We start from the raw sequence: 20,429 nt of genomic DNA, 5'->3' as shown, positions 1-20,429 counted from the left end.
TTCAGTGATGCTCACGGCCAAAATATGTGAAATCCAAAGCTTATATAAAAGATGAAGACCTATAATCCAAAAGTTCCAAAAAGTATAGCCAAATCCGTGAAAGGAATCAGAGCTTTGCATGAGGGAGATACATTACTTAATTTAAAATAATTTCTAACATTTTGTAACAGCAAATTTAATAACACAAAAAATCCGTATTTTCAGTAAATTATTCTTTTGCAGTAATAAATTGCAGTGATGACTATATGTTTTAATAATGTATCAGGGATTCGGATTAATATTTATTTAACATGTGATATATTGTCTAAAAACTGAAACCCCCCTCCTTCATGATCCAAAACGTTAAAACTGAAATTTCTAAAAATCGAGAGGGAGCATACATCCAAAGATATTTTAAACAATTCACCAAAGTTTTATGGAAAATCGTGAAATCAGATTGTAGTTAATGTTTGGCATGTTTACGACTACATACGGTCAGACAACAGTATACCATAATTCGGCCCGTCTAAGACACAGGAGTTTAGAAAATTAAAGCTGAAATCTTGAATCTTTTCTTTTTAAGTTTGTCTGATGTTTTTTTGAGAGTTAAAAAGTACTACTGTAAATGAAAATGTTAATCTGGCCGGGGTAAAGTAATTGCAGGAAACATTAAAAAAAAAAGAATTCTTTGATTAATTAAGTGACTTAATACACTGACGACTGCAATTGAAGGGATGAACAAGGGGGTATTCCCACTTGCCTACCCCTTACCATCTTTTGGGAGGTTGAATCATTAATTAGAGAAGTTCTCGGGTTTCAATTTTCCTTTGTTTACCACCCTCGTCATCTGGTCCCGCTCAACTCTCAATTCCCTCGTCAGCTGGTCCCCGCTCAACTCTCAATTCCCTCCAATCTAACTCTCACTCCTTCCCAGACTTCAATTCCATGATCGTGTAGACAAATCTGAAATCGTCAATCGTTATTTTTAAAGTTTGTCTGATGTTTGGTTGAGATGTTAAAGTAGTCAATGAAACTGTTAGTCTGGCCGGGCTAAAGTTAGTGCAGGAAATCTGAAAAATAAATAATAAAGTGACTTTGAAATCTTTGACGGAACGGGGGTTTTGGGGAATGGAAACCTACTTTTTCATGGACGATCAATGCATTTAAATGAGACATATGGTTGGACCCCATACCCCCTCCCCCCCAAAAAAAAGAACCCCACTATTTCCTGGGTTGGGAAAAATTGTCTCATAATGTACCATGATATTTGTATTCTTAAATTTTCAAAACTTTTAGGAATTTTGGTCCTTAATGCTCTTCAATTTCGTACTTTATTTGGCCTTTTTTACTTTATTGGATTCGAGCATCACTGATGAGTCTTTTAGTGTAAACATATTTTATTAATTATATTCAGGTACATACATAGGCATTTACATAATAATACATGTGAAATAATTAATAGGATCCAGAAACAAGCGCTTAGCTTATATTAATCCGTTTCCTAATAAGAACATTTCATATTGTAATACTCAAGGAGTAAAATGTTATAAAAAATAACAATGTTACACTAGATGGAAAGAAAAAACATATAATAAGGTTGTGACACACAAGAAAGAAGAAAAAAATAAACATAGGAAATTCAATAATAAAGTGTATGTTTCTGAACGGACACAATTATTTAAGATATAAGTATTACTTGTTGAACAAGATGTGTGCTATCATATGACAAATCTTTTACTACGGAGTATAAATGTTTGAACTGCCAATAATATTTCAATGTTTTGTTCGTAGCTGAAGTCCGTTGAACCGTGTAGTAAGATTTTTTCCAACAAAAAATGTATTATATTGATATTATAAAAACGCTGTTCACGCATAATGTGAAAACGGGGGCAGTGCAACAAGTAGTGCGCTGTCGTTTCTATAGCACCACATAAACAAAGTGACGAATCCACTATATTTTTAACAAACAGATGATAATTTAGAGAACTTCATTCCATACGAAGTCTTGAGTGATAAATTTGACCCAATCGCTTACCAATGTAAAAATAATTTGGAGGTTTAATCGCCCGAGACTGGACACAGTTCCTGAATGCCCCCACAGAAGTGCTGGTCTTAGCATTCTCAGGGAGGAGATTCCATGAACGAACAGTTGCCAGTAAAAAATAATTTGAATGCAGGGCTGTTCTTGTTCGAACAGGGGGGATTAGGGACGAGTTTCTCGTATTATGACTATGTATGGTTGCATGGGACTATGGATAAATTAACCTGTGGGCCTCCCTTCGATCTTTAAGCCTTTCCCAACCCATTTCGAGATATAATCTCTCTAGGGATACCAACCTAGTACCCCCAGTTACGATCCTGGTAGCCTCTGTTTGCACTTTTTCAATCTTATCAATCAAAAGTTGATGAGTCTTTTGTAGACGAAACGCGCGTCTGGCGTTTACTAAATTTAGTCCTGGTATCTATGATGAGTTTATATACAGAAAATATATACTGGTAAAATTCATGGCCAAAGATTGTTTTGAATATAAATATGAATACCAGGATGGAAAGCTTATATAAAGAAGATGTGGTGATTCTCAAATTGAGGGGGTAATGTGTGAAAATCGTGTCTGCATATGTCATAGGAAAGTTTCGAAAAATGTTTTCAGAACTGGAGAGAAACCCTATTGCAGCTTATATTTAAAACCATTCCATATTAATGGTTAAAAATTGTGCACAAGTTGAAACCATTTCCAAGCAATATTTTGTACATGTTAAAATTTGTACAATGCAAAAATACAAGTTATAACATGTACAAAATATTGCTTGGACATGTTTTTAGCTTGTACAAAATTTTAAACCAAAAATGATTTTATCATCACAACACATGCCATTAACATCAATAATATTCAATCATTTTGTTTTTGTTATTGTCCATTCATGTTAGTCTGATATCTTTTTGATACAGTTAATGACCAGTTTAATAGGATATTTTTATAATTACTTCATACCTTAACGACTTTTAAAATACACATGTAGTAAATAAACATTATTCGGTATTCTTACCTGGAAATTAAACAGAAGGAGACTTAGAAGCAATAGTTGAAGCAAGTTCTGTATCCAATAATAATGATCGTGAAGACCATTTTACCGAAACAGAACATAATACCGACACAGAAATTGAAACTGACAAAATAAGGTCAGAGACGGACATTAATACTGACACAAACACTAAAACTGATGGTGAATTAAATCGTCAAAATTCAGCAGACAACAATGAACAACAATTGAATAAGAAACAGAAACAATGGTAATTGAATGAATTGATGTGATGCTAACATGGTTGGTGAGGAAGTTTCAGGATGACATCTACTGGTAAACTACCCCGAAAGAGGGCACTTCCTGGTGGGGATATCATTGCTGTCAATACCAGTGAGGGTTTTATTTAAAATAGTAAATATTGACATCAAGTGTGCACGAAAGACGGACCTTTCTGGGCAGCAGTTACAGGCTGATGCCTTGCATGATAAAAACTGAAAAATTCTCTCCCAAGGTGATAACGTAAACATTCCTATTCCGTCCATTGATATGGGTCATGCCGATGAGATAAACAGAACAGGCGTTGTGATGAATATGAATGAAAAAAATTTTTTTCGTTCATTTTTTTACATAAATAAGGCCGTTAGTTTTCTCGCTTGAATTGTTTAACATTGTCTTATCGGGGCCTTTTATAGCTGACTATATGCGGGATGGGCTCTGTTCATTGTTGAAGGCCGTACGGTGACCTATAATTGTTAATGTTTGTGTCATTTTGGTCTTTTGTGGATAGTTGTCTCATTGGCAATCATACCACATCTTCTTTTGTATATGGCAACTATAAAATAAGGACTAAAGACTTAGTTTGACAAATAACAAGATACTTGAGTAGAAACCAGGTTTAATTTCTTGCAAATACAACTTGAAATTTTATTATAAAAAAATAGTTTACATCAATAAACTATACAACTTTGTGTTCTAATGATTTGGATTCCATTACTTTAACAACGAGATCAATATCAGAAAAAGAATAAGATTTGGTCGAATTCAAGATTTATAATAATACAGTACATGTTCTGTCGGACATTCGACCATTACAAAAATATATATACCATTAACTATGCTAATGTATTTCCATTACTTTTAGATTCATTATGTCCAACAACGAGATCTGGAACAATCTGGCTCAACGTTATCACTGAGTCGTCATGCCGAGGTCTGGATGTCTCTAATCGAAGTGTTACATCCTTCTCAGATGAAGAAAATACAGGGTTGTCAAGGCCGTCGGTAACTGTATTTTTATTATTGGATTTCGCTTTTCCCCTCCCTTTATGCGACATTGCAAATATCAATCGATCTTTGAAAATCGAATCGTCTCTTCTAATATATGTAAATGTTTTGAGACATCTTTTTAAATCGGTTGGAAGTTCTCCCTCAGGAATATTTTCCATTAAAACGACCACCATGTGACGTTTTCGTTCTATAATACTTTGCTGAAAAGCTTCATGAAATTCATACATGCAATAGTGGCTTTGTAAGAAATGTTTTGATAAAATAATCACTGTATGTCTACTTGATTCCACACTGTCTATGACATTGTCAAAAATTGTCTTCCCAGGAACAAAGTCTCTATGGTGCAGACAAAACCGGAACTGATGGTAACCGTCGGACTGAGATGAGACCTCTAATTCGTTAAACGTCTTAGAAACCCATTCTTCGTCTTGACTACTGTAAGACACAAATGCATCGTAAGTTTTGTTCTCCGAAACTTCTGCTGGTTGACAAGGAAGTATGATATGAAATCTGGTATACGTCAAAATAAATATTTCTTTTCTGAATTTTGTCAAAAGTATAATGATAACAATAAGGATTAGTATACAGATGCTCAGAACTATTATAAGGGCTGGTGATGATGCACTAAACATTGGGCATAATATATCAGACTTAGTTATATCTGAAAGTTTTCTACCTTTCAGTATATCCGGTAAGTTGCAGGTCATATTTTTAAGATAATCATATCGATGCAGTCCCATTGCTTCCCACTTTGTATCATCGTGTATTATTTCCAACAATTCAATCATATGATCTGAACATTCACAATGTATCGGATTATATCTAATATCGACGTTTACATTCGATAAGCTACCGAGAAGTTCCAAATCTTCTTGTGCTAATTCGGTTATGTTATTGTATCTTAAATCTATTTTTATTTTGAAAGAACTCCACGTGAAGGCTGATGGATCCAAATCTATGGTTGATATGATATTGTAAGACAGATCTAATAATTCCATTTTTGGAAAGAATCTCCACCACATTTTAAATTCTTTCGTGATTTCAGTTTGTCCGGTGTTTGACAAATTAAAAAATGTCACTTTCGGAAATGTTGATAGTTCAATCAGAATTGAGAGGAAATATCTTGACCTAGTAGTGCTCGAACTGATGTCAATTCCTATAAGCTCGTTGTACGAGCATCTGTGGTCAAGCTCGCGAATATTCGCAATCATATTACTTCCGGCGTCTATGATTTCGTCTTCTGAATTTTTCTGATTTACCGTCTTCAAGAAAAGTCATTTCGTCCATATCATATATATCAGTAACATTGGTATATATGAGAGTTTGTAAAGTTTTGTCATTGCCGCAGTTGTAATCTTCTGTAACCTCTCTGAAATTGGTTACCACTGACACAACATGAGAACGATGGAGTTGGATATGTCCATGACTCGTAGATGATCCGAAATGGTTTCGATATAGGGATTTCCATAGTCCGTAAAAAATCCAGTTATAGTACAACTTTTTACCCTGACAAAATCGATATTCTTGGCTTTGATTGGCCACGGCAATGCAATCTTTGAGAAGTTAACGCATTTCAAATCAAATTGGAATTCATAATTCGAGTTTACGATCCATTTTCTGATGGCAGCGAAGTCCCATAATCCAGAATGTTTCTTGTCAATTAAACAATAACAATAATAAGTCCCAATCGTCTCTGTTATTGTACAAGTTTCATTCAAACTTTCGGGTAGAATACTATTTCCATTATTTCCAACCGTTTCATTTTCATTCACGAAATCTTGTTTTGAGAATTCAATCATCGAATCTTGTCCAAGTAAATCATCTGTACTATTTTCCTGAGAGTGTCCATGGTAAATTAGATAGACAGTAAATACAAAACAAACAATTATTACCGTCCTCATGTTGAACACTTATGTTAATGCGTACGATATATGTTAATTGTGATGTATTATTTCCCATTATAAAAATAATAGTCATGATGGGACCACAAACAAATATGAATCACTCTTGTTTCGTTGAAATAAATAAAATTTTAAATTCCGATATATTATAACTGTGCATGGTATTTCCTAAATTTATCTTACAAAAACTCCTTAAAGAATATCGTGGTATATCGTGACCCTTTAATTCGACCACCTACACAAAAACGTCGAACAAAGACTCATTTTTACTAGTATAACACTATACAATTATTGACTTTTGATAAGGTTGATTCAATGATTTAACAATCCAAGAGATATGACATTAACCGATGTTGAATGTCATATCTCTTTGGTTGTTAAATCATAGTATCAACCGAAATCAAAAGTCAACAGTTATTTTTCTCATTTGAATTGTTTTATATTGTCATTTCGAGGCCTTTTATAGCAGACTATGCGCTATAAGCTTTGCTCATTGTCGAACGCTGTACGGTGACCTGTAGTTGTTAATTTTTGTGTCTTGTGGAGAGTTGTCTCATTGGCATTCATACCACATCTCTTTTTTTTTATAATTGGTTTATTATATGACTTTTTATCCTTTACGAATTATCTAGTATTTGCTCAGATACACACTGCATTTAAAACTAATCCTGATTAATTTACTAAATATATCATCTGCTTTTGCCAATTTTCTAAATTTGAATATTTTATTAAATTTACTAAAAAAAAAATACACAAAAACAAAAAGAGGATAAAAATTAGACCGAAAACAAGAAGAAGAAAAAATCGAGAATTTACATGGCGGAGAAAAAAAAACATCTTTGGCGTTGCCCTGGAACATCTGCATTTTGGTACAAGGACGTTGTTCCAAATCTTATATTAACCTCTCGTGAGTCTGCGGTGAATATAATGATTAATCAAAGAGGATTTCTGATGCTTTTAGACAATTAGAATACAGAAAATTAATAGTCACATAATATAATGTTTTAGAAATAGAGTGCACTTTCCACTTCGATTTGAAAGAAAACGTAAGTTTAAATGTACATCCTTGGAAACAATTATCAATGTTGTCGTTATTTTTATCAAGAATTGAGGGAATACCCATTTAACTTCAAGGAGGGGGTACGTTTTTTTTTGGTTTTTTTTTGTATCGGAGTCCGATTTTTTCGCGCAGACTTTTATTTACAATTATTTTACAATGCCTGGAATCATAACATTGTTATTTTCATCTGCTTGAAACAAGTTATTAAATAAAACTGGAAATCAACATCAAGATTAGAAAACTTGCACTATTTCTTACCGCTTAATTTCATAAGGCAGGCTTTGGTCAAAATTTCATAAAATTCCAGGATCGTCTGACAGAGTTATTCATGATTTAAAAACTTTAACATTGGAATGAATTTGAATGTAGACTGTTAAAAAAAGAAAAAAATCTTTTACCTCAGACTGAACCAGAAATTTTTCCTTCATTCTTTTACTTAAATAATGCCGTTAATTTTTGTTTTACATTGTCATTTGTTGGCCCTGTATAGCTGACTTTGTGTTATGTGCTTTGATCATTGTTGGAGGCCGTATGGTGAAATATAGTTGTTAATTTTTGTGTCAAGTCGGTCCCTGGTGGAGAGTTGTCTCATTGACAATCATACCACATCTTCTTTTTTATATTATGTTCGAATTTCCGTGAAAGTTTGACAGAGTTATTGGTGTCTAAAACAATTTAACCACAGCATGTACCTAAAGCATGTTCTTAAAAACCAAAAACATCATTCTGACAGATTATATTGTTAAGTGTGTCAGAGATCTGTATACCTGGTTTACTTAGTCTTTGAATATCAAAAACATTACATCTAAAGGCAAAAGGCAAAAAGATAATTATACCTTTTACTTTGATTTTAATTTGTTTAATCTTTTTAAATTAGGTGGGACAAATAGTAGGATATACGGATAGAGTCATCGTGTATGTCCTTTCATACAATTGGAAAAGTCGAAAATATTCTGACAATGCCATAACTAATTAAAAGATGAGACAAAAAAACAAACAACAGTAAACAAATCAACATAGAAAACAACAAGCACCACGAAGTCCACTAAAAACTAGAGGTGATCTTAGATGATCTGGAAGGATATATAATAGATCATGTTTCTCATGTGAAACTGCATATTTTAGGAATAAAATAAATACAAAAAAATCAAACATTTTTCTTATCTTTTTCGGTTTGCTTGAAAGTTTTAAAATCTTGATACATTCTACAATTAAATATGTATATGCTATAGACATTTCCTAAAATTAAGGCATTTTTTACACTGCCTTTAGCTGACAGGCGTTTTATAAAATGTCTAAAAATATCAAGTCATTTTCATAAATGACTGAAATTTAAATAAAAATTCCACAAATTGCCTGTTCCGTTTCAGGCAAAATGTATAAATATGAAAGTCATGAAAGCATGACAAAAATATCGTGCAGAGCAAAAATACGTTGAGTAAAATAAAGCTTATTCTTAATGACAATGTGGCATGCTGTGACATTTTAAGTTTTTATAGTTTAAATGTCGACTTTACATATGTAACACTCCCAAACGTATCCGCCCCCAAAGAAACGTGTCTGACTCCCCCAAACGTGTCCGTAATATTAAATATCCCCCAAGCGTGTCCGTAATATTAAATATCCCCCAAGCGTGTCCGTAATATTAAATATCCCCCAAGCGTGTCCGTAATTGTTATTCGCCAAAGCGTGTCCACTATAAAACGCCAGAATGTCTCAGGTCTTTTAGCTCTAATGTAGTCATACACAGCTTAGTACTGATTTTATAAAAAACATAAAATGTATAAGAACATCAAGAATATTTTTACATGTTACATGTGCTATTTTCTGTTTGACTCTCCGTACTTTCATAGCTAGACCGGCCAACGATCCAGAAAAAGGTACGACTTCAAGCGATTGAAATTCTACTTTTGGCCAAATTTCGGGGGAAAATGTGACATCTTTTCCCATCTTTTTGCAATATTTTATAACCAAATAAATGCAGATTGCTGCATTGCTGCCATCGATACACCCAAAAGATATTATATTTTCCATTTTATATATTGGATATAAAATCTATGGAAGATTCTCATTACATACATATGCTCATAAATGACAAAAACATTAAGCTTAATATTGCAAGAGAGCAATGAAAATTGGATGGTAAAATTTATGACAGAAAATTTTAATATTTTTTTCTAACTGTTTCTTGCTACGCAATACATGTATGTCCTAAATGAAATCGAAAACGTATGCGGAAGTGGACACAGGTGATAAAGTGGTCATTAATTAGCATTAGCTAGTTCAATGCCGGTGTCCTATAGCCATTCTTCCCCCATGCCAATTTTTCCGGGGGGAAAAACTGGATCGATCCAATATTTCCCCGCGGAAAAATTGGCATGATCCAACTTTTCCCCCTGAACGTTATAAGGTGTACTTGTTCTGGCCATATTTATATTTGTTTTAACCAATAACTACATTTTTAAACTTGTTTTAATGACTGCATGCAATAATACTATATCTATCAGTCATCAAATTACCAAATATGAGAGTACAAGGATAAAGGCTGTGGATTTTCTATAAAAATCTTGATTTATTTGCCACAAAGTCCTCTTTTTCTATTAAATGCAATGGAACAGTAAACAATAATGCTTTGCATCAACTTTCCCCTTGGAATATGTACAAAATGGTCTATCTCTATTATTCATTATATCTGTAGTTTTGATACAATTAAGGTTTGAAAAATTCGTACAAAATGGCTACAGAAGGGTACATAAACCTTAAAATATTATTATAACTATCAAAATACAAATAGCTAACAGCTAAACCCATTTGAATAATTATTCTAAATAGATTATGTTTGCTGTTTATGTAAGTCTATAATCTTTTATTGCATCTCATAAATTGTGTGTTGTACTAAATATTTGGATAATAACATGTTCCCATGTAGTTCTGAGCACATGAGTTTTTTTTAGAACTGTTGTTTTTCTTTTTGTCAAATTGGTTGTTCTGCTTTTTTCGACTTACGTTTTTGATAGTTGGCGGCATTTAGTTTGGTAATACGTACTCCCTCGTTTTTATGTACAACGATTTCCTTTACTAAAAAGTATATGCAAAATAAAAATTAAGAAACTGTGTACTTTACATCTCATTAACAATATCGCAATCTGCATCATATAGTTTTGTTTGTACTGTATTCCTGTCACGTAATGTTGTCATTTAAGCTGTAGCCTTAATATTGCCCTAAAAGCAGGAGGTCTAGCTTGTCAAATAACCAGATTTAACACACTATTTTTCCGTAAAATTAATGTCCTGTATCAAGTAAAGAATATGGCTGTTTTTATCTCTTAGTTCGTTTGTATGTGTGTTGCATTGTCGTCTGTTTTGTTACAGTTCAGTGTTTCTGTTGTTCCATTATTTTCTGATTATAATTGATGTGATTCCCTCGGTTTTAGTTTGTAACCCGGATTTTCTCGATCGATTTATATCTTCTTTTTAACAGCGGTATACAACTGTTGATGATATGGTAAAAAAAAAAGAAAGGTAAAAATGTCGGTTATTTTTCATATTCAAACTAATATTATAACAATATAAGTTCAGGTATATTATATTTTTATTACAAAAAAATATATATACATCAATAAACTATACAACTTTGTGTTCTTATGATTTGGATTCCATAATTTTTTTAAACGAGATCAATATCTGAAAAGAATAAGATTTGATCGAATTCAAGATTTATAACAATACTGAAAAAGTTTTGTAGGTCATAATATCATTTACAAAAATATGTATATGTTGTGTACAAGATGTCAATTTGTATAAATTATAATTTGTACAGGGTTTTTGTACAAGTTATAACTTTTATGACACACACCTTCTTGCACCAGGTGATACAGGTTTAACTAAAATGTACCAGTTTAATTTTTCAACTTAATATGTTTATTAATTTTTCTCTTTATACCATATTCATATCCATAAAAAATCTTTATGTGGTCTCTTAATGTTTTTGTATCAATGCTCAGTATTAGACTGTATCATGTAGTTGTGAAATATGACAGAAAATGCAAAACAATAAACAGTGCGCTTGTATCATCCATTTGTGTTAAATTCATAAAACACTGATAAATTGTACAAAAAATATTTACCAATTATAATTTGTACAATATTACAACTTGTACACAACATATACACCATTAAACTATGCTATTGTGTATCCATTACTTTTAGATTCATTATGTCCCACCACGAGATCAGGTACGATCTGACTCAACGTTATCACTGAGTCGTCATGCCGAGGTCTGGATGTCTCTAATCGAAGTGTTACATCCTTCTCAGATGAAGAAAATACAGGGTTGTCAAGGCCGTCGGTAACTTTATTTTTATTATGGGATTTCGCGTCTTTTCTCCCTTTATGCGACATTGCAAATATTAATCGATCTTTGAAAATCGAATCGTCTCTTCTAATATATGTAAATGTTTTGAGACATCGTTTTAAATCGGTTGGAAGTTCTCCCTCGGGAATATTTTCCATTAAAACGACCACCATGTGACGTTTTCGTTCTATAATACTTTGCTGAAAAGCTTCATGAAATTCATACATGCAATAGTGGCTTTGTAAGAAATGTTTTGATAAAATAATCACTGTATGCCTGCTTGATTCCACACTGTCTATAACATTGTCAAAGATTGTCTTCCCAGGAACAAAGTCTCTATGGTGAAGACAAAAGCGGAACTGATGGTAACCGTCGGATTGTGATGATGCCTCTAATTCTTTAAATGTCTTAGAAACCCATTCTTCGTCTTGACTACTGTACGATACAAATGCATCATAAGTTTTGTTCTCCGAAACTTCGGCTGGTTGACACGGAAGTATGATATGAAATCTCGTATACGTCAAAATAAATATTTCTTTTCTGAATTTTGTCAAAAGTATAATGATAACAATAAGAATTAGTATGCAGATGCTTAGAACTATTATAGGGACCGGTGATGATGCACCGAACATTGGGCATAATATATCATATTTAGTTATCTCTGAAAGTTTTTTACCTTTCAGTATATCCGGTAAGTTGCAGGTCATATTTTTAAGATAATTATATCGATGCAGTCCCATTGCTTCCCATTTTGTATCATCATGTATTATTTCCAACAATTCAATCATATGATCTGAACATTCACAATGTATCGGATTATATCTAATATCGACGTTTACATTCGATAAGCTACCGAGGAGTTCCAAATCTTCTTGTGCTAATTCGGTTATGTTATTGTATCTTAAATCTATTTTTATTTTAAAAGTACTCCACGTGTAGGCTGATGGATCCAAATCTATGGTTGATATGATATTGTAAGAGAGATCTAATAATTCCAATTTTGGAAAGAATCTCCACCAAGTTTGGAATTCTTTCGTGATTTGATCTTGTCCGGTATTAGACAAATTATAAAATGTCAGCTTTGGAAATGTTGATAGTTCAGTTTGAATGGAGAGGAAATATCTTGACTTAGTAGTGCTTATACTCTGGTCAATTTCTTTAAGCTCGTTGAACGAACATCTGTGGTCAAGCTCGCGAGTATTCGCAATCATGTTACTTCCGGCGCCTATGATTTCGTCTTCTGATTTTTCTGATTTACCTTCTTCAAGGAAATTTATTTCGTCCATATTATATATGTAAGTAACATTTGTGTATATGAGAGTTTGTAAAGTTTTGTCATTGCCGCAGTTGTAATCTTCGGTAACTTCTTTGAAATTGGTTACCAATGTCACCAAGTCTTGTAGTCCAATCAGAACGATGGAGTTGGATATGTCCATGACTCGAAGATGATCCGGAATGGTTTCGATATAGGGATTTCCATAGTCCGTAAAAAATCCAGTTATAGTACAACTTTTCACTCTGACAAAATCGATATTCTTGGCTTTGATTGGCCAAGGCAATGCAATCTTTGAGAAGTTAACACATATCAAATCAAATTGGAATTCATAACTCGAGTTTAAGACCCATTTCCTAATGGCAGTGAAGTCCCATAATCCAGAATGGTTATTGTCAATTAAACAATAACAATGATAAGTCCCATTCATCTCTGTTATTGTACAAGTCTCATTCATACTTTCGGGTAGAATACTATTCCCATTATTTCCAACCGTTTCATTTTCGCTTGTGAAATCTTGTTTTAAGATATCCATCATCGCATCTTGTAACGTTTCTGTACTATTTTCCTGAGAGTGTCCATGGTTAATTAAATAGACAGTAAACAAAAAACAAACAAGCATTAAAGTCCTCATTTTGAATTGTTATGTTAATGTGTACGATAGATTATATATTATTTTCTATTTTAACAGTTTACTCCTGTCATGATAGGACCACAAAACAATATGAATCATTACTTTTTGTTTAGATCGGAATCCATATTTATGTTTGTATGATTTAATCACATCACACACATGTTATGAATTAGTTAACTCGGTTTCGACGAGTTAAATACAAAAAAATAATTCCGTTCGCATTACAACTGTTTATGTAGATTCCAAATGTTCCCATTTAACAGATAGTCCTCAAAGAACATAGTTTATGTTATGACACTTTAATTCGACCGCATACCACAAAACGGTAAAACAATCGTACATTTTTACTAGAATAACACAATGTTTTAGAGATTAAATGCATTTTTCCACTGCGATTTGAAAGAAAAAGTAAGGATAAATGTACATCCTTGGAAACAATTATCCATATTGTCGTCACGTAGTTTGTGTTCTGCCTTAGTGTGACATTATTTTGTAGCCGGAGGTTAATGTACGAGGGCCTTGACGGGATTACAGAAAAGTGAATACTGGCCATCAAAGAAAAAATAGACAAGAATGGGCAGAACGAATTAAAGAATGGAGAACAATAATGAGCTAAAGTATAAAAAAGAAGAAGTAATTTACCATAATATTTGAGAATGACAAAAATAGCGTGAAGGTTTCAGTTTATTGACATGAAGACCCCCAAATCCACACCCTCATGTAATACATCATGTCCAAAACATAACTATGACAGATTTTATAGATAAGTATGTCAGAGATCCGTCTACCTTTTCCTTGTTTACCTGGTCTTTCAAAAATTAAAATGATAAAAACCAAAAGGCAAAATAATTTTATACTTTTAACCTTGATTTTAATTTGTAAAATCTTTTTAAAATACTTTTACTTAGAATAGTACTTAAACTATATATTTATATATGTCATGTATGTTTACAAGGTCTAAATTGAAAACAACGTTCAAACCTAGGATTGCTTTGGATAAAAACAACAATTTTATTATGTGTGCATGCAAAACAAATTTCTTGGTAGAGGGGTTTAAATACAGCACAAACAACATTTTTCAAATGACAAAAAAAGTGAAATAGTATATTGTAACAAAACGCATCAATATTGACAAGCAGGTCGAATAACTGGTGTTCATAAACCCAACTGACAAGCATTGACAATTGCTAAATAAACTATGTATATATATATACATTGATACCACACGACTTGCGCCATCCTACAGTTGAAGAGCTTTTAGAGGAGACCGCATGATCAGCTCTCACAAAATAGTATTTTAATTTTAGTTTCTTGTGTACAATTTGGAAATTAGTATGGCGTTCATTATCACTGAACTAGTATATATTTGTTTAGGGGCCAGCTGAAGGACGCCTCTGGGTGCGGGAATTTCTCGCTACATTGATAGAATAGAATAGAATAGAATATTTTTATTACCAAATTAGGGCCCCAGGAGGGCATATGATACAGACAATATTATTATAAACAATAACATATGCAATACACACACAGTAAAAGATATATAACAAGTGTTATGAAAATAATAAAATAAAATAATATACCACAGAAAATACACTCAACAAAATAGTAGCAATGTATTATTATTCAATGAATTCTATGTTGAAATTGACTCAAGTGCACCCGGTAAGTGTAATGGTCACTATCTTCACTTTAAAAAGACAAACATGAGGCATTAGTAGTTTGTGCGGAGAAATGTCAATATAAAAAAATACAATACAAAAAGAACCCAATAAAAAACAAAGCAATTAAGCATTCCCACATTTGACTATGAGGTATACTGCAAATAACAAAGTATATTTAATAAAGGATATTTAATATGACTTATCTGCAGAAAGCACCAAGAGTCGGTGCTTAAAGGGGAGTCCCTACTTGTACTTTATGCAGATGAGTCAAGCTCCTTAATTATTGAAAATATATTTTAAAAACATATTTCTAAGATTATAGATTCTGTGTCCAGCCAGCAAAGATCATCAAGGGACGGTGCCAAAGAATTTGAAATTCTTCTTATGATCTGTGCAGGCTTAACAGGGTATCCAAATTCATATTAAAGAGTTATAATGAATTAGTTATTGCAGATTAAGTTTTACTTTAATTCTTAGTATCTTCTATATATTTGTAAAATGCAAATAGTACATTGGGATCCTCATTATTCATTATCCAAATTAATTTGTTATCAATATTTAAATTTTGAAACTTTGGACATGATTTTAATATATATTTTGCATCAATTCCTCTCTTTTTAAAAAATTTGTAAGGGTTCCGCGGAACCCAGTGTCTCGCCTACTTTTGCTGTAAATCACAGACTCAACAAAAATGAGGAAAAAAATCAATAAAATTATCCTCTTGATACTATCTTATGATTGTAAGAAGCTTCTGTCCAAGTTTGTTAAAAATCTAGGATAGTTAATGAATGTAATAAATGTTTTGAAAACTTTAATTGCAGACTGTATGTAATGTTAACTGGAAGAAAATCTAAGTCCATTTAAAAGTAAAATACGAAAAAAATGGATTTATTTTTTTACAAAATTTACTTCTGGATAATATCTTATGATCATAAACAAGCTTCTGTCCAAGTTTGGTACAAACCAAGGATAGTTTAAGAAAGTTATTAAAATTTTAAAAACTTTAACCACAGAGTGAATGTAATGTTTCCCCGCAGAAAAAAACTAAGTCCATTTATAAGTAAAATACGGAAAAATGGAATTTTATTTTTACAAAATTTACTTCTGGATACTATCTTATGATTATAAACAAGCTTCTGTCCAAGTTTGGTAGAAATCCAGTATAGTTTAAGAAAGCTATTAAAATTTCAAAAACTTTTACCACAGAGTGAATATTTGTGGACGCCGCCGACGACGACGACACCGACGACGACGGAAAGTATGATCGCTTAGTCTCGCTTTTTCGACTTAAGTCGAAGGCTCGACAATAAATGAGTGTAACATTTAAATAAAAAATGAACTTCATCCTCAACCTCACCTGAGGTGCACCTGAAACAAATTCGGTTTTGTAGAAGAGTACCCTGGTATCTACCAGATTCAATTTGCAATTTGTGAGCAGATATTCTTAATATAGTAATACATTTCCTTTGCTCAAAAATATGATATAAATATAGTTGCGACCTATTCTAATATCGAACTTGGACTTCTTTTAAATTGAGTTTTAAGGTGCGTATCACTGTGTGCTTGTATATTCCATATTAGCACGAGGTATAGGAAGTGGATTGATATCTCACAAAACATGTTAAACCCCGCAGCATGTATGCGTCCATCTTAAGTCAGAAACCTCTATATAACCTTTGATAGTCTTGTATGTCTTTATTTTCATGTTTAGTTCATTGATATGTTTCGGAGTGTAGAGTGGCTTCCTTTTTGCTGACTTAGAACACATAATTTTTCAGTGGCAAGCTAAAGCTGATGTACCATTGGTGGCAATGTACTCCTTTTCTGTCCTTTGTTCGGGTCATTGTCTCTTTGGTACATTCCCCGTTTCCATTCTCAATTCTTTGCGATAGACACATTGGAACAAAATAATAACATCAGATATTACGAAGCTTAGTCAGGAGGACAAACATAATCATTTACACATTTGATATAGAGTGGGGTGCTCATTTTCGCCATATCTTTCCATGTTTTCTATATATATGTTCAGGTCTATATGTTTTTGAAGTATACTGATATTTCTATATAAAGATAACTTCAAATGCAAAACATTCATAAGCTTGAAAACATGTTTGTTTGAAAATAATCATCTGTAAAATTAGATTAAAGGGTGCTTGAAATTTCCTGAAGTTTTGTCAATGGGTGGCACATATTCGCCGTTTTTACACATCTATTTAAAACCAAATAAATGCAGCTTTTTATAATATTTATCAAATAAATTTCATTAAAGATGAACAGCAGACATTTCAAAGGTGTAAAAAAAAACAGAAATATAGGCCAATCAGTCAAAAAATTACTAAGAAAAAAATCTTTGAAAATCCTGCTTTACATTCAGAAAATTGACAGAAAATTGGTGTCCGATTTTCGCACTTTTGCAGTTAGTGCTATAATTTTGTTAACGTTTAAAAAATAACCATATTTGTTATAAAATTATAATTTCTTCCATTTCAGCCATCCTTTGAAGTGTTTTTACCTCAAAATCATAAAACGGCGAAAGTGTGTCCCCGGAGAATATGGGCCTCCCACTCTACATAGAAAGTCAGAAGTTCTTAAGAACATGTTTACAATTGCAGGACATAGATGTGTTTGCGTAATTTTTTTTATATATATCCTGTGTTCTTGTTAGGGTTTATATTTTTAAAAACATACTGACATTTTTAAGTGGATGCGTCAATTTTAAAGAAAATGAAAATGAAAATAAGAAAGCTAAGGGGCAATACAAAACCAGTCGAAGATATGGATAATATTATTGCAAAAATAAAACGAAAAAAGACATAAGTGCAAATGTTTGCATCTGTCCTAAGTCAGGAATCTGATGTACAGTAGTTGTCGTTTGTTTATGTTATTTATACGTGTTTCTCACTTCTTATTTTCATATAGATTAGACCGTTGGTTTTCCCGGTTTACATGTAGTAATTTTGGGGCCCTTTATAGCTTTTTGTTCGGTGTGAGCAAAGGCTCCGTGTTGAAGGCCGTACATTGACCTATATAATGGTTTACTTTTATAAATTGTTATTTGTATGGAGAGTTGTCTCATTGGCACTCACACCATATCTTCCTATATCTGTATACAGTCAATAAATAGATATAGAAATAGTCCATGTCCTCAAAGACTTTGTAGTAACTGCAAAGTTCTCGATGATGAATCCCATTTCTTGTTGATATGTAAAATAAATGATGATTTAAAACATAGATATAGGAAGATGTGGTTTGAGTGCCAATGAGACGTACAATTCTCCATCCAAGACACAATTTGAAAAAGTAAACCTTTATAGGTCAAGGTATGTCTTTTTTAATGATTTAAAAACTCAATACATTTTTTTTTTATATATAATAAAATGAAATATATACCAAATCCAACCACTAGTGAGCAAGTGAAATATTTAGGATCCTTATCAAACGGTATATGGAACTGAGGACAGGGGGTATTTGAGGTCATTTGTTGTGTTGTTTTGTTTTATTTTATTTTTTATGTTTATGTAAATGTAAATGTCGTCATTATATTGTTGTTATCACATGTCATTGTCATGCCTTTGGCCCTCTTATGGGTGTAATTTGTGCTAAATAAAGTAAAGAAAACACATGAGAGAAATCCAAAGACGAAGATTCGAAATGCCGATGCTGATATATAAATGAAGGATACATTCAGGGTAAATAACCAATATTGCATATCTATCTTAAAATGCAATATTGAAAAATATATGACACCATCATGCTAATTACGACGACACATTCGATCACTACATATATCATAAAATTGATGTTTATAACGTTCGTAACAAGGAAATGTTATAAACAACGTTATGTCTGTAATAGAAAAACAAAGGATGTGCCTTTCAAAATAATTTCATCCGTCATACATAATGAAATCCATTGAAATAATTGATTATTTATACATTGATTACGTTGAACTTCATAGAAATCGAAATTGTAGGAATGATTAACTGTGGGAAAACACACCGGTAAAAAGTATTAGCCACACACGGATCTTTTTGCAAGGTACAGGTTGTGCAAACTTGTTTGAATTTGTATAAATTATATACATGTACCTGGTAAATCCGATTTTGTGTGAAAAGAAAGGAAACCAATAGTTATATTCATTCAACAAGTTAAAAAAAAATAAGACACTGTAGATCTTAAGAGTGAGCTTATAATGTTGTTTAAAAAGGAGTGAGCTTTCCAAAATAAACTAAGGAAATTTCAACGGGGGTTACATAATTAAAGAGGATAATTTTAATATTACCCGCATTCCTTTATAATTTGGATAATTGGATTTTTCTTCCCTTTCTTTTTGGTACCTTTAATGACTAAGTTGAAAGAAATTGTGACAAACAAAACGTGTTGTGTTTTCGAGGATTTATATAGTTAGTATACAAATCCTTGGGTTTTTTCATTCTATAAAAAAACCAGTCAGGCTAAAATAAGACAGAACCCTCTGACAACCTTTGTGTGTATTAAAATAAAAAATGCAAAGAAATGGCTGCAGTCTTTAAGATTATCATATTTCAATAAACATCAGACCGACTGTAGTTAATTTCGTAACCAGGCGGAAAATAATTTAGTTTCTTAACCGGACGTAGAAATGGCTATTTTGCCGGAACAGCTTGAGCAATATACTGAATATTTATTTTGTCGTTTCTTTGCAAAGAGTGAAATTTGATATATTTACTTTTGAAAAGCACTACGAAAATTTGCACTGTCAATATATACATCCGGAATCAAATAATTAAAGATATATCAGTAGTTAAATAAGAAAAAGTAAGTAAGTAAAACTTTATTTGGATTCGGCATATTGACAAACAATACAAACATAAGCTCTAATGAGCTTTTCATCGAATATAAAAACATATGCAATAACAAATAAAACAAGGCATGCAGCATGCAATAAATAATAATAGCTAGTTGAAGCACATACAATAATTATTATCAATCGTTTGACAGCATTTATTAGTCAAAGTGTAAATAGCTATTAAGAATTTATACCCAGAAAAAAAATATTGAGTATCCATTTGTTGCAATGAAATTATATCTAAAAGAGTAAACAGATTGGTTTTTTAACTGTATGCAGGAAGCAGTATATCTTACAATAGTTTTGCCCTTTTGCTGGTTTGAACTGAGCTCACGGTTTTAATCAGAGCCGGCGAAACCATTTTGCTATTTTGCCGTCGGCAAAATAGCAACTGCTTTAAATTCATCACCCATAGGTTATGATGACA

At 32.3% G+C, this 20,429-nt stretch overlaps 2 protein-coding genes across 2 annotated transcripts; both read right to left on the bottom strand.

Annotated features, from left to right (window-relative positions):
* Nucleotides 1-3,930: 3,930 nt before the first annotated feature.
* Nucleotides 3,931-6,191, bottom strand: LOC134722402 (protein toll-like). The gene is made up of 2 exons (XM_063586021.1): nucleotides 5,681-6,191; nucleotides 3,931-5,557 (listed from the first exon to the last, which is right to left on the bottom strand). Exons 1-2 carry the CDS (start codon nucleotides 6,189-6,191, stop codon nucleotides 4,116-4,118), a joined length of 1,953 nt encoding a protein of 650 aa, XP_063442091.1. The 3' UTR covers nucleotides 3,931-4,115.
* A 5,240-nt stretch (nucleotides 6,192-11,431) lies between these two features.
* Nucleotides 11,432-13,414, bottom strand: LOC134722401 (protein toll-like). The gene has a single exon (XM_063586020.1). It carries the CDS (start codon nucleotides 13,412-13,414, stop codon nucleotides 11,432-11,434), a length of 1,983 nt encoding a protein of 660 aa, XP_063442090.1.
* Between the last annotated feature and the right edge of the window lie 7,015 nt (nucleotides 13,415-20,429).

Source organism: Mytilus trossulus, chromosome 6 (assembly GCF_036588685.1).
Source record: "Mytilus trossulus isolate FHL-02 chromosome 6, PNRI_Mtr1.1.1.hap1, whole genome shotgun sequence".
NCBI classification, from domain to species: Eukaryota; Metazoa; Mollusca; class Bivalvia; order Mytilida; family Mytilidae; genus Mytilus; species Mytilus trossulus.
The sequence above is the reverse complement of the archived record's forward strand: the minus strand, read 5'-3'. Positions and strand labels throughout refer to the sequence as shown.